Raw genomic sequence first — 14,608 nt, 5'->3', positions numbered from 1 at the left:
TGAGAACGACCTGGGCCTCCCCAGGGCATTGTGGCAGCACTTGCGCAACCGTATGCCACACCGTATGGGTATAACAAGCAAGAGGCATGCGGCTAAGCTGCCGGAAGAAAACATCTTCTTCCCAAGGTGGTCCAGCTTTGTGGATTGCCTATCTGGGGGAGCAGTAGGGAATGCACCCTCAGAGGAAGAGGCTTGGACCACCAAGCTCTCAGGGGTCGGGTGTTGGAAGAGGAAAAGTGGGTGGTCCGGGCTTAGCGGTGGCGTGGGGCAATCATCCTATCCACAGGAGCCTCTGCGCTGGGCTTGGACCAAATGCCCAGAAGGACGTCGGTGAGGGCTTCATTAAAAGGTAGAAGGGGCTCAGAAGAGGCCGCTGCCGGTTGAAACACCTCCCATCAGGAGATTAGTCCTGACTGTCACCATATGAAGCTCAAGGCCCAAGGCCTCAGCCGCCCTAAGCAACACCACTGCAGAGGAAGCTCCCTCCCCCGTAGCCACAGTAGGGGGGGAGAGCTTGCCAAGGTCTGGGGAGGTATCCAAACCACTGGCATCACCCAGTTCCTCTCGCCAGTCTGGCTCTTCAAGCTGGTCAGCTAAAGGGTCCATAGACCCCTCCCAGTCCTCCTCACCCTCCTCTGGTTGCCACTCAGAACGGAAAGGAACACCAGGAATGAACAGTGATACGAAAGTACCTTCTGGCACCGGTACCGACGTAGATCGACATCAGTCCAGTGCCGTGTCCAAGTCGGGGGTGAGGCTGGGGTCGACGCTGGTCAGGGGCACAATCAACGTCTGGGGCATCGTCAATGGAATCAGCGCCGGGGAAGGTACAATGAGGTTGACCGGCACCGATCCGGATCCAGCCCTGGATCCTCGGAGGTCCTCTGTTGCCGGAACCGCCGGAACTGAAGGCCCAGGGCCCCCAGCCGAGTCTGTGGGGCCCAAAGGCGTGCCAGCAGAGTCGGGCTGCCCAAAGATGCTGTGAAGCGCTTTGTAGAAAACTCGAAGCTGGGCAGGGGACGCTCTGGCTCTGGGAAAAGGATGGAAGCGTGAAGCCGACCCAGAAGCAGGCTCAGAGGACGGAGCTGCAGAGCGACGACGCTCCAGGTCCTGCGTCGCGTCGGCCAACGGACGGGGCGTAGGCGAAGAGCGATGGTGCTTCTTCGCCCTCTTTTTGTGCTTCGACTTAGGAGACGAAGACTTGGAAGATGAATGGTGATGGTGGCTCCACAACCGATTCCGAGACCTTCCTCTCGATCGGGACCTCGAGCGCTCCAGAGGCACACGAGGTGCAGATCCGTGACAGACATAAGCTTGTGGCAGGAGTCACAAGGCTTGAAGGGACATCCCCCGTGCACCAGGAGTCGAAGACCGGGAAAAAGCCTAAACAGGCTAGCCAAAAAATGACTAACGGGCAATGTCTCTCCGCATCTGCGCTAGTCTGGCACAGAAAAAGAAAGAACTGACGTCAGCACGCAGGGCCGGCCTCTAAATAGATCCTGCGACTTCATCCCAGCGAACACGACGCTGACGACAGAGGCGAAATCAACCAACGCCACCTACCGACTCGCAAAGGTACTGCTAAATAAAAAATATCCGGATCAAGTCTGACGGCTGGGGTTATTCCAAAGGTAAGGAATCTATAACTACAGTCTCTTTCAGGTACAGCTTGGTTACAGGGACACAGTGAGCACGGGACCCACATCTGGGCAAACCGGTCCTGGGTTGCTTGTTTTTCGGATCAGAGAGGACCTGGCTTGGCACTTTGGGATTGACTGTGCCCATGAGTAGCAGGGTCAGGGCTGGTTTGCAGATAGCTGGGCCCAAACTGAGGTGGCATGGTGGGCAAAAGAACGATGTGTTAGGGTGCTACTCGAGGCTATTGCCAGTGGTTAGACTTATTGTATGAACCCTATCATCACCTTTTGTGTGTTTCAACAAACCAGAGGCACCTGACCACTGGTAAATACACATGAGGCCACTTGTTCGTGGCAGATATCGAGTCCTGAATTCATAAAAAATGGGAAAATCTGTCTGGCATATTGAAGGAAGACATCTTCAAATCTTGGCGGAGGCAAATATACAATTGACTGATCAGCTAACACCCTGTTGGTAGCAGGGTATAGGATACCATGTGAGTACTATTGTTTTGTTATTACCTACTAGTTGGAATTTGTCACTCGACCCCAATATTGGTTTCTCCAGACGTGTGACTATTTATACTACGGTTACCAAAGGGCATTGTATTTAAAACATTCAATTTTAAACTTCCTGGACTAGTAGCTAATTGGTCCACATTATCCGGGTTCAAGAAAGCTTCTACCTGGCTCACATGTACCCCCTGGCTGTCTTTAGACTGTTCCTGAGCTAGAGTAACCGTAGTAGCTAGCAATAATAATTCCAGTAGTTGAAGAAACACAAACAGAGGTAAAATAACTATTGATTATATTGGCACAAATAACAGTAAAGGAGAGAGTGTCAGCAAAGATAATGCCGGATGTGCAGTCAAATAAATATTTCTAGACCATTGAGAAACCTTCCCCGTTGACAGAGTGTATAGCAGCCAAAAGTAGCTATGAAACATGTGACAGCACAGCTGGCAATGATCCATCCGTCAGCATGTCAACAGTAAAAATATCCTCTTTGACAAACGATGCAACATGTTCGACAGCAAAAATATGCCAAAAAAAATGAAGACTCAGTAGAGCAGCAGCCCTGCCAAGTACCATGCATCAGGGGTTAGATTAAAACATTTCAGTGTGTTGGTCCGCATCACCGCACTGAAATGCAAAGTCATGCATTTTTATAGCCTCCTCAGCTGTCAAGTGCCGGAGCTCTGCTATAATAATTAGCACTCAGCCTGAGCAAAGCTGGCAGTGCGCGGTTTAGGGGCTGGCTCAGCAGTGCTTGCTCTGGCTTAGCTACATTCACACATGGCATTCCGATTCAGGCGATATCCCATCACGTCAGACTGCCATGATGTGCCCAATGGCAGCACAGGACACTTATAGGGGCCACCCGTGCGTCAGTCAAAGTTTGGCTAGAGTTGTGCCATGCGGCACCAGTAATGTATATGGTTCAGTTCAGATGAACATGCCCATTGCTGCGCGAGAGTCTGGACCGGGATCGTGGTGGTGCCTGCAGTGCAGCTGAGCCCTCATGGGCGAGTCCAAAGAGATTTGTACAAAAAGATTAGTCAATTCTGCTCCTAGTAAAAAAAATTGGGCTGACTTAAATCCAGGTTAGAGCTACTGACTGGGAGTAGTTGCTGCTGGCCTGTTATTTATAGCGTGGCACTCGCTCTGTGCCACACTAGTGTCTGTCACAACTGGTACTTATGTTCTGCAGCCCCCATCTTGTGGGTGGGGGGCACTTGCATTATGTCATTGATTTTACTGGGCACGGGCGCTGGTGCAGGCAAAAGAACACATAAATCATTATTAGCAGTGGCGTCTGAGCCCATGTCTTATCGGCGTGTGTGGCTGCTCCTAAATTGGTGATGGCAGAATTGCCACCACATGCAGACAGTGCAGGAACATGTGGATCTATGGGGCAGTGCCTTGCCTGCCGATACGTTCTGGTAAGGTGTGCCTGTCCTGTGACCATGCTGCAGAGTTATTAATAATTGCCCAGAGGCAGACACTCCAGCACCTCACCAAATCGCCACTAGCTTGGCAGCACGCAGCAGCAGTGTTTGTACTCTCTCCTGATTTGCTCGAGCATGGCCTGGTCAAGTCAATAGAGCAGCCACTATGCTGATACCTAGCACCAGAGATCACAGAGTGACAACTCTCACGGCTTCATGTCTGCAGCCAGCAGACTATCATGCAGGTGGACTTGCAGCAGCCCTGAGCCGGTCCCTCTGAGCGTGTCTACAGCACCATGCCAGCAGAGCAGCACCAGCACCGCTGAGACTGTCACCAGTGAAGAGCTCTGTCTGGCTGACACACTTCTCCAGGCACTTGTGAACTGGCAGCCTGGGGGAGTAGGCCGTAATTCCAATTACTTTACACCAAAATGAGGCAGAGGCATATTTTTCGTAATTTATATTTCAGTCATTACAAGGGCACAGAAATTTCATGCGTGTAGGTTAACTTGCTCCGTCCACAAAGAGTGTATGAGAAAGCTTTAATTAATTTGAGATACATGTTGTATGTCAATTTCCAACTCCTCTCAGCTGTAGAACCCAATATGTCAGTATCCCATGATATGTGGTGCTGCTCTGATGCCCTGCACTAAAGCCAGTCTTCAAATAAATATCTGGTGCAATTTGCGGAGGTCATAAGGCAATAAATGGGCTTTAGCTCTGACAGCTCGAGCAGTCAATACAGCCTAGGTCTCAGAACAGAAACAAGAAAAGAATATGGGAAATTCACTCTTTTACATTATAAAATCCCCTTTGGTCAATGAGTTTAATATTGTGGCTATATTCTTACCAGTTCTAAGTACGAATATATGACTTTACAGCGCATGCAATAACCACACATGCGTTTTCCACGCAGCCTCTACCACGTAGTTGCCTTTACCATGCATGGCCTTCCAACACATGCAAAGTACATTTAAGGTAAGTATATATATTTTTTTCAATAACGAAATTTATATTAAACCCCTTCCCTAAATCGTAAAATATCAACCTTACATACCTTTACCACTACCCACCCCAAACCCTAAAATTACCCTAACCTCCCATTGCCACCATCCACCCCTAAGCGATAAAATTACCCTACCTCCCTTTACCACTGAGCAACTCTAAAACCTAAAATTAGCCATACCTCCTTTTGCCACGAACCACCCCATAACCCTAAAATTATCCTTACCTCCCTTTACCACTGCCCTTACCTTCCACTGCAACTAAACCCTTTTTTCAAAAACATAATAATGACCTTACCTGCATGGTAAAGGTGTGGGTGGTAGAGGTACAAATGACTGCGTAGTACACACCTGGGTGGTGAAGGCATTACCTGGCAAAGACTGCATCCCCTTAAGTACAAACTAAGTAAACCAAGCCTCTGCCAAGCAGAATATGTGACTGTGACATTACCGTGCCTCTCTTCTTCTGCTTCTTCATCAAAGTCCAATGAAAAGGCATCCTTCAACTGCTGTAGCACTAGCCTCAGATCCTTGAGTTCATCCGCTGCCTCTGTGTTAAGAACAGATTTGACCTGTGCAGAGTAAGGGGAGTCTTGGAGGAATAAGCAAGTGACAGAAGAAAACACCATGCAGATGTGAAGTGCAGCCTATATCCATGGGACAGATAGTATTTTCCTTGAGGTTAAGTTTTGAATTTTTCTACAAGCTGGCATTGCCCAGAGCTCTGAGACAAATACCACTCTATCCTCTAACTGAGGGGGAATAGTCGCTAGGTGCCTTCCTCAATGATGGCAAAAACAATGCCTAAATTAATCCTTGTTTGCAATATCCAAATATTAATTCAACTATTCATGATACTTTTAGAATTTTTACTGTTGATCTTTACAGGACGATACCTACTAGAATTATACTTCTCCTTTAATATCTTGAATAATTTGATCTTGCATAATTGTTATAATCTTAACATTTCATATGTGAATCAGGATTTCCATCAGATAAACTTATTTCATCCCTAATGCATTTCAGACTGGTAGGTCCTTTATCGGGGAGCTACAACTCATGGTAAAAGACAAACTATAAATCGAAATGAAGCAGAAAAAATAATAAAATTCATCAGACAAAATAGGAAACTCACATTTCATGTAAAAACACTTGATAAAAAAGTATTGCAAGATATATGGTGCAAAATTCAGGTCGTGCATAACACGGATTGTTAAACCTGTCATCCATGGAGTGGTTTTACTCCTACATTTTTGCCTTCAACCCTCCTGTTTTGTTGACTTTAGAGGGCTCTGCACACTGTACTACTGCTATCCAGTGCTAAAGTGGTTGTATTTTCTCCTTAAAATATGGTAGGATTGGCTTATACCCAATTGACATTTAATTTAAATGCAAGTCCCTAGTAAAGTGGTACTACCTGTGCCCAGGGCCCATAAATTGAATGCTCTAGTGGGCCTGCAGTACTGATTGTGCCACCCATTTAAGTAGCATTTTAAACTATGGCTCAGGTCTGCCATTGCAGCCTGTGTGTGCAGTTTTAATACTGCCATTTCAACCTACAAAAATAAACTTTTCTCAGGTCTAAACCCTCCTTTTTAATACATATAAGTCACCCCTTGGGTTGGCCCTCGACCACCCAGAGGGCAGAGTACAGCGTATTTAAAAAGTTGGACATGTACTTTTTGGTTTTACATGTCCTGGTAATGAAAAACCTTTAAATTAGTTTTTAACTATTGCAAGGCCTACCTCTTCCATAGGACAACATTGGAGTTACCTTATTACATTTACTAAGCTGTAACTTCCAAATGGGAACAGGTAAACTGTTCATGTTTGGTGTCTTTGCAATTGTAATGAAATATCCTCTCTGATGGTAAAGTCAGATTTTAAATTACAATTTTGAAAATGCCACTTTTAGAAAGTTGGCATTTTCCTGCATGAGCCCTTTAGTGCCTGCAGCCCATCTCTGGGTCACGTTACAGGGTCAGACTGACCATTGGGCTTTGTGTATTCCTCCTAGACAGCCACGCACAATAGAGAGCTTGGATGTGCCTAGATGGGCCATCACTGGCAGGATGGGAGGGAGGAGCTTGGCATAGTCCTACTTACAGTAGAATAGGCTGTGTTCTGCCTCCATACAAAGGGCTGCATACCCCGTAGTTAGTCCAGAGCAGACTGCTCCCCCATTTGGCACAACCTTCATCACTCTATGCAAGTCCCTAGTAAATGATACCATGGTACCTAGAGCCTGAAATACTAAAGAGGGCCCCTAAGGGCTGCCGCACAAATTGTGCCACCCTTAGGGACCCCTTACCAAGCACATGCACGACTGCCATTGCAGGCTGCATGTCCTGCTGCACACAAAAATGAAAACACAGCATGTCACACATCCCTGGGTGCCATGTCTCCCTACCACTGTATGTCATATTTGTAAGTCACCCCTAAAGCAGGCCTAAAAGCCATAAGGTAGGGTGCTGAATATTAAATGTGAGGGCATACCTGCCTGAGTAGATAAGCCCCTGTACTGGTCAGTCCTATTACTCCCAGTACAAGTGACGAGGGAAGCCACTTTAAAACATGTGCTGGACACTGGTGAACACGAGTTCTGCAGCTACATCATAGCTTAACTGAAAATAGGGATGTTTGGTATCAAACATCTCATATTGGTAAAACCACACTGGTGTCAGTGTCAGATTCACCAATACATGCACCCAGAGGGCACCTTAGAGGTGCCCCCTGAAATCCTACCTGTCTCTGGTGTCCTTGTTGACTTGTTTCTGCCAGCATGCCACCCGAGAAGTTGATTTGACCTCCTAGGGTGAGAGCTGTTGCTCTCAGGAGACCCAGAACAAAAGCCTGCCCGGGAAGAGGGTGTAGAATAAGTTACTTACCTTTGGTAACGATGTATCTGTAAGAAACATTAGTTAGTTAGATTCCTCACCTTAGAATATCCCCAGGCGTCAGGCTGGATCCGGAAAGATTTTTCGTCAGCAATACCACTTGCGCGTCGCTAGGTGTTGTCTGCGGCTCCGCGTTCGTCGTCAGCGTTGTGCGCCGGAATGACGTCGGAGTACTTAGACGCCGCCCTCGCGCGCTGACGTCAGTTCTTGTACATAGCTTTCCGCGCCAGGAACGCAGAGCCATGCAAGAGACCGACACTGGTGCCAAAAAATCTAGGGCCCTGAAAAGGATAGCCTTAACCCTAGATGTCAGTTCGCAGAACGGGGAGGATGGGTGGGTCGGTGAGGAATCTAACTAACTAATGTTTCTTACAGATACATCGTTACCGAAGGTAAGTAACTTGTTCATCTGAAAGAAACACGTTAGTTAGATTCCTCACCTTAGAATAGATACCCCAGCAATACCAACCCCGGTGGTGGGTCTGCGAACCAAGATCACACCAGAAAGTCCTGGAGAACAGAACGGCCAAAGAAGCCGTCTCTCCAGACTTGGCTATCCAGGCAATAGTGCTTGGCAAACGTGTGCAGTGAAGCCCACGTCGCCGCCTGACAGATGTCCCGCAAGGGAACTCCCCGGCCCAGGGCAGTAGTAGCCGCTGTGGCCCGGGTGGAATGGGCCCTCAACCCAACAGGAGGGTCCATTTTTGCCAAGGAGTAACACATTTTAATACACAACACGACCCACCACGAGATGGTCCGTTTGTGTACCGCCTTCCCCTTCTTAGCTCCTACGTATCCAACAAAAAGTTGGTCGTCCACCCGGAACTGTTTGGGGCGGTCCAAATAAAAGGACAGCGCCCGGCTTGGGTCCAGACGGTGGAGCCTCTCTTCCTCTTTTGAAGGATGCGGAGGCGGAAAGAAGGTGGGCAACGTGACAGATTGCCCGAGATGAAATGGGGTCACCACTTTCGGTAGGAAAGAAGGACGAGGCCGGAGGACACCTTGTCCGGATGAACAGAAATAAAGGGAGGCTTAGATGACAGAGCCTGGAGCTCACTCACCCATCTAGCCGAGGTGATAGCTACCAGGAAAGCAGTCTTCAGGGTCAGAAGACGAATGGGACAATTGTGAAGAGACTCAAAAGGAGCGCACATCAGAAAGGTCAGAACAAGATTCAAGTCCCACTGAGGCATTACGAAGGGCACAGGAGGGAACATGTGAGTAATGCCTTTGAGAAAACGTGAAACAACAGGGGACTTGAAGAGAGAAGGCTGATCAGGAAGCCGTAAGAAGGCAGAGATTGCAGCAAGATAACCTTTCAAGGTGCCCAGAGCAGAGCCCTGCTGGGCCAAAGAAAGAAGAAAGAGTAGAACCTCAGAAAGAGGGGCGGAAAGGGGATCCACAGCCTTTGCTGTGCATCATGCCACAAATGTGTTCCACCGGCAGGCGTATACCGTCTTTGTGGAGGGACGCCTGGCTGCCAGAATGACATCACAGACTTCAGGAGGCAAGTCAAATGGCATCAACTGCCGCCGCTCAATGTCCACGCATGGAGGTGGAGGCTGGACAGGTTCGGGTGGAGGACCGTCCCCTGCTGCTGCGACAGAAGGTCCTCCTGAAGAGGCAGTCGTATCGGAGGATCGATTGACATACTGAGTAGCTCGGGATACCAGAACCTTTGTGCCCAATCCGGAGCCACTAAGATAACTTGGGCCCGGTCGCGCCTGATCTTCTTCAGCACTCTGGGCAGAAGTGGTATGGGCGGAAAGGCGTACAACAGAACGCAACTCCACTCGCGACGAAAAGTGTCTCCGAGTGAGTGCTGCCTTGGAAATTCCAACGCGCAGAACTGCTGACATTGCGCGTTCTCTTCGGTGGCGAATAGATCTAACCAAGGCTCTCCCCACTGCAGAAAGAGACCTTGCGCCATGTCCGAGTTCAGACGCCATTCGTGATCCATCATGCACCGGCGGCTGAGTTCGTCTGCTCTGGCGTTCAGAGAGCCCGCAAGATGTTGAACCACCAGGGTGATGCCCTGGTGTTCCAGCCAGGTCCAGAGGCGCAGAGCCTCCTGACAAAGGGTCCACGACTCCACCCCGCCCTGTTTGTTGCAATACCACATGGCGGTGGTGTTGTCCGTGAACACCTGCACAACACTTCCCCGGACAGAGTGAAGGAAGGCTTTCAGTGCAAGCCGGATCGCTCTCAGCTCCAATAGGTTGATATGGAGGTGAGACTCCGCCGGAGACCAGAGTCCTCTGATCTCCGCCTCTCCCATGTGGCCCCCCCCATCCCAGGAGGGACGGGTCCGTCACTACTACGTGCTCCGTTTGGGGTAGGGAGAGGGATCTGCCGCTGACCTAATCGCGGTCCGTGAGCCACCACTGCAACTGTTTCGCAGTGCCCTCCGAGATCAAGACATGGTCGGACAGGTTGCCTCGATGCTGGGCCCACTGAAACTTCAGGTCCCACTGCAGAGCCCGCATTCGCCACCTGGCGTAATGCACCAACAGGATGCAGGAGGCCATCAGCCCCAGAAGCCGCAGCACCAACCTGACCGAAACCCAGGATAGAGGCAGAAAGATGGGAATCAGAGCCTGAATATCCCGGACCCGCTGTTCCGGAAGATAAGCCCGGAACTGCGCCGAATTGAGAACCGCTCCGATGAAGAGGAGCTTCTGGGAGGGACTCAGGTGTGACTTCGGCACATTGATGGAGAACCCCAGCAAATGCAGGAGGTCGGCCGTAGTCTGGAGTTGGGAGACGACGTGCTGGGTCGAGCCGGCCTTCAACAGCCAGTCGTCGAGACAGGGGAAGACTGGAACCCCTGATCTGCGCAGATGAGCTGCGACCACCGCCAACACTTTCGTGAACACCCGAGGGGCACTGGCGAGGCCGAAGGGGAGCACGGTGAACTGAAAGTGCTCCTGACCCACCGTGAACCGCAGGTAACGCCGGTGGGCCGGCAGGACGGGGATGTGAAAATAGGCGTCCTGCAAGTCCAACGCTACCATCCAGTCTCCAGGGTAGCCAGAACCTGAGCTAAAGTAAGCATCTTGAACCATTCCTGCCGGAGGAAGGTGTTGACGCTCCTGAGGACCAAGATAGGGCGTAGGCCCCCTTTGCCCTTCTTGGGAACCAGAAAGTAGTGGGAATAGCAACCACGGCCTACTTCTGGACCAGGAACGCAAGAGGGCCGTAACTTCCTCCCGCAGAAGATTCAAGTGATCCTCCGATATATGGTGGCACTGCGGTGGCATGGCTGGAGGGGTCGTCTCGAAGGGGAGGGAGTAGCCCCTTCGGACGATTTGCAGCACCCACCTGTCCGAAGTGATGGAGCGCCAGTGGAGGAGGTGATGGCGAACTCTGCCGCCCACTAGCATGGAATGGGCCTGAAAGCTCTGACTAGGAAGGCTTTGAGGCGGATGCTGCCGGGGTGGATGTGGACTGACCGGCGCGTTGTTCTCTAGAACCGCCACGGCGGCACCCACGTCCGTGACCGCGTGCAGGTTGGTTCTGCGGCCGGTGGCTAGGCACACGTGAGGAGGCGCCCCTTCCTTGGCCACGGGGCGAAAGGCGGAAGCATGTGGCCGTGGGGCCGAGAGACCCAAGGACGTGGCCGTAGCCCGGGAGTCCTTAAAACGAGCCAGGGCACTATCCGCCTTCTCACCAAAAAGGCGAGCGCCATCAAAGGGCATATCCATGAGGGTACTCTGGACATCCCCCGAAAAAGACGTGGACCTCAGCCAGGCGTGGCGCCGGAGCGCCACCGTGGTGGAAATCGCCCTGCCCAGCGAGTCCGTGGTGTCAAGTCCACACCGTTTGGCATGTCGCGCTGCATCTCGCCCGTCAGCAAGTGCCTGGGAGAGACGTGTCCGGGCCGCCACCGAACACAGTGGCAGCACGTCCTCCACCGTATCCCACAGAGAGTGGGAAGAAACGGTCCAAGAGGCAAGCGGTGTTCAAAGACCGCAGGCCCAAACACAGGGAAGAGAACAGTTTCTTGCTGAACTGTTCCAGCCTCTTGGATTCCCGATCCGGAGGAGCGGACAAGAAGGAGGATTAGGAAGTGGAGGCCTGGATAACCAGGCTCTCGGGGGTGGGGTGTTGGGACAGGAAACTGGGGTCGCCTGGAGCAGGGCGGTGGCGCCGGGCCACGTTCCGATCCACAGGAGGAACTGTGGAGGGCTTGGACCAAGTGCCCTGCAGAATGTCGACGAGGGCCTCATTGAACTGCAGCAGAGGCTCTGTGGAGCTTGCTGACGGTTGAAGCACCTCTGTGAGGATATTAGTCCTCACGGCCACAGCAGGCAACTCGAGCCCCAGGGCTTCGGCCGCCTTGCGCAGCACCACGGAAAAAGCTGCACCTTCCTCCGAAGCCACAGTCGGAGGAGAGATGAAGCCAGCGTCCGGCGAAGTGTCCAGACCACTGGCATCCCCCTGTTCGTCTGCCCTGTCCTGTGCAAGTTGACCCTGGAGGGCCATAGGGTCCTCAGACCCCTCCCAGTCGCCCCCGTCATCCGATTCCTGATAAACAGGAGGAACGATCGGAGCCGGACGGGAGATGAAACCTTCATCCATCGGCGTCGGTTGCGGCGCCGGTCGGCGCCATGCCGGCGTCTGGTCCGGACAGGGACTAAACCAGGGAACGGCGTCGTCCGGAGACGGCGCCGGAGGTGGAACCGGTGTCGGCATCGGCGGAGGAGGCGTCGTGAGGTCGACCGGCGCCGACGGAGATCCAGGCCTGGATCTCTCGGGACCTGCGGCGCCGGGATCGAAGTCGTCGACGGCGCCGGAGCCGCCGGCACGCGAGGTCGCCCAGTCGAGCCCGCGGGGCCCGAAGGCGCGCCAGCAGGCGTCGACGGCGGAGCCAGGCCCCTCATGGCCGAGAGGAAGGCACTGACCTCCGCCGGAGTCGCGTCAGTCCCAGGGACCGGTGGGTATGGAGACGGACGCGGCTCCTGCGGAGCCGCGGGGGTGGGACCACCCTGACCCTCGGCCGAGTCGCGCGACCGGCGATGGGAGTCCGAAGAGCGGTGTCGCCTCTTGGACTTTTTGGATCGCTTCGACTTACCCGAAGACTTCGAGCCCGACGAGCGATGATGATGACTGCGGCTCCGCGACCGATCCTTGGACCTCCTCCTGGACCGGGACCGTGAGCGGCGCGGAGCCGAATGCCGAAGCTCGAGAAGCTTACGGGACCGCTCCCGCCTAGCCTTCGAGGTCAAGGTCTGACAGTCGGGGCACGACTCCGCATCGTGGTCTGCCCCCAGGCAGTAAAGGCACCGGCGATGGTGATCCGTCACCGAGATCAGGCGATGACAGGCATCACAGGCCTTAAATCCAGGCATCCTACCGGCACCAGAGTCGAGTCGACAAAGACCAAAAAGAGTCAAAAAATGTTAGTCAAAAATTGACTAAGGGGTAAGCTCTTCCCGGATCGGCGCTGTCTGGCGCAGAAAAAAGAAGAACTGACGTCAGCGCCTGAGGGCGGCGTCTAAGTACTCCGACGACGTCATTCCGGCGCACGACGCCAACGACGGACGCGAAGCCGCAGACAACGCCTAGCGACGTGCAAGGGGTATTGCTGACGAAAAATCTTTCCGGATCCAGCCTGACGCCTGGGGATATTCTAAGGTGAGGAATCTAACTAACGTGTTTCTTTCAGATACACCTCCTCCCACAGGATGACCTGTTGATTAGCCTCTTTGGGACGGCAAGCTTCAACTAAGCTGCCGCCTATGGAATGCGAATCTGGCTCCCCTCACAGGAGAGGAAGCCAGCCTCCTCAACCAGAGGCCCACTGGCATCTAGACAGATGGGAAAATTAGCTAGTCAGTTAGGCATGCCACCTCCAGGCTAGTATCACCCCTAAGGTGGGTAACTGTGAGGTGGACAAGATATTTCAGAAGCAGACATCTTTGTGATGGCATACTTAGGAATTCTGGAACAGGGTTGTGCCCACTACCACAGGAAGTGGTCCTATGGGGGGCATAGTGACCCCAAGGTTCAGTAGCCCATTGGCTTCTACCCAACATTCCCCTAACGCCCCTAAAATCAGTATTAAGGGAAGTCCCTGGCACCAGAGAAGCAGATCCTGATGACCTAAGAAGAGGGAGGACACCAAAGAGCCGCATAAGCTGAGAAGAGAGAAGCAGTTAAAATGGCACAAACTGTGCCGGCCTGTCTGCATTCCTCATTGAAAATGGCGCCAAAGGTGACTCGCCCTGTAGCTGTGACTCCAGAAACTTGGGAGGACTGCCTGCCTTCAAAAAAGACTCAAGACCTCCCAGGAACAGTGGAGCTGTTGTAAAGAATTTCCACAAGAGAAGCCTCAGAGGACTCCGGAACCGCCAAAACACGACTACTGCCACCTCTGGCCCCAGTTGAAGTGGGCCAACATTGCCAACAAGGTTCCCCAGCCCTCCAGAGCTCGAGTCCATCATGGTTTCACCCCTCCTAGACTCTGCCTGCAACCTCAGCACGTCGACCCCCTCGAATGCGACAGCTCCGGTAAAGAAAAATGTGATGCACAAGGACACCTCTGCACCCGTTGCCTGTGGAGAAGAGGACCAAAGGTTTGGGTCCACTTGCTGGCTCAGCCCGACGGGCTTCCTAGCCAGAGTCTGCAGCCTCTCGCAGCCCTGAGTCCGAAGTTATGAATGCTTTTATCGAACAGGTAGCTCTTTCTTACTCACAGTATAACTGGCAGCGCTTAGAAGAACCATACTTTGCCCATGAAAGCGCTATGTATGCTTGAACAGCACAAGCACAAACTAGGCTCCAAGAGGCGGATTCTAGAACAGACACGGGCTAACAGACTGCGGATTTATCACGTGAACAGATCCGGTCTGAAACAGGACTGCTCTGTTCCATTACTGCATTTTACATGTCGGCTAACTCGGGAGCACCAAGTGTGCAGTGCATTTTCAATCTGAGTGCCAGCATCATAGAAACGACTGGTAATGACAGCTTTAGGTGCTGGATTAGAATGTCTAGACCTGCATCAGTTCTCAAGAACCAATGCAAATTAGCACCGTCCCCACTAATAGTAACTGGCCTAAACGTAGAGAGCACACCAGTAATGGAAATCTGAAATTAAAAAGATACTTCCCAGTGCA

At 52.1% G+C, this 14,608-nt stretch overlaps 1 protein-coding gene across 2 annotated transcripts in view; it reads right to left on the bottom strand.

Moving 5' to 3' along the window:
• FAM114A2 (family with sequence similarity 114 member A2) overlaps positions 1-14,608 on the bottom strand; it is a 310,681-nt gene that overhangs the window by 93,501 nt on the left and 202,572 nt on the right. The window contains exon 9 of one of the 2 annotated variants that reach the window (XM_085617643.1): positions 5,042-5,162. The exons of the other annotated variant lie outside the window; for it this stretch is intronic. Within the exon in view, the coding sequence (XP_085473769.1) occupies positions 5,042-5,162 (121 nt within the window). The remainder of the gene's footprint in view (positions 1-5,041; positions 5,163-14,608) is intronic. 2 annotated transcript variants of the gene reach the window in all.

The sequence above is a fragment of the Triturus cristatus genome, chromosome 7 (genome assembly GCF_964204655.1).
Source record: "Triturus cristatus chromosome 7, aTriCri1.1, whole genome shotgun sequence".
In the NCBI taxonomy this organism is placed as follows: domain Eukaryota; kingdom Metazoa; phylum Chordata; class Amphibia; order Caudata; family Salamandridae; genus Triturus; species Triturus cristatus.
Note: the sequence above shows the minus strand (reverse complement) of the source record. Positions and strands in the feature narration are given on the sequence as shown.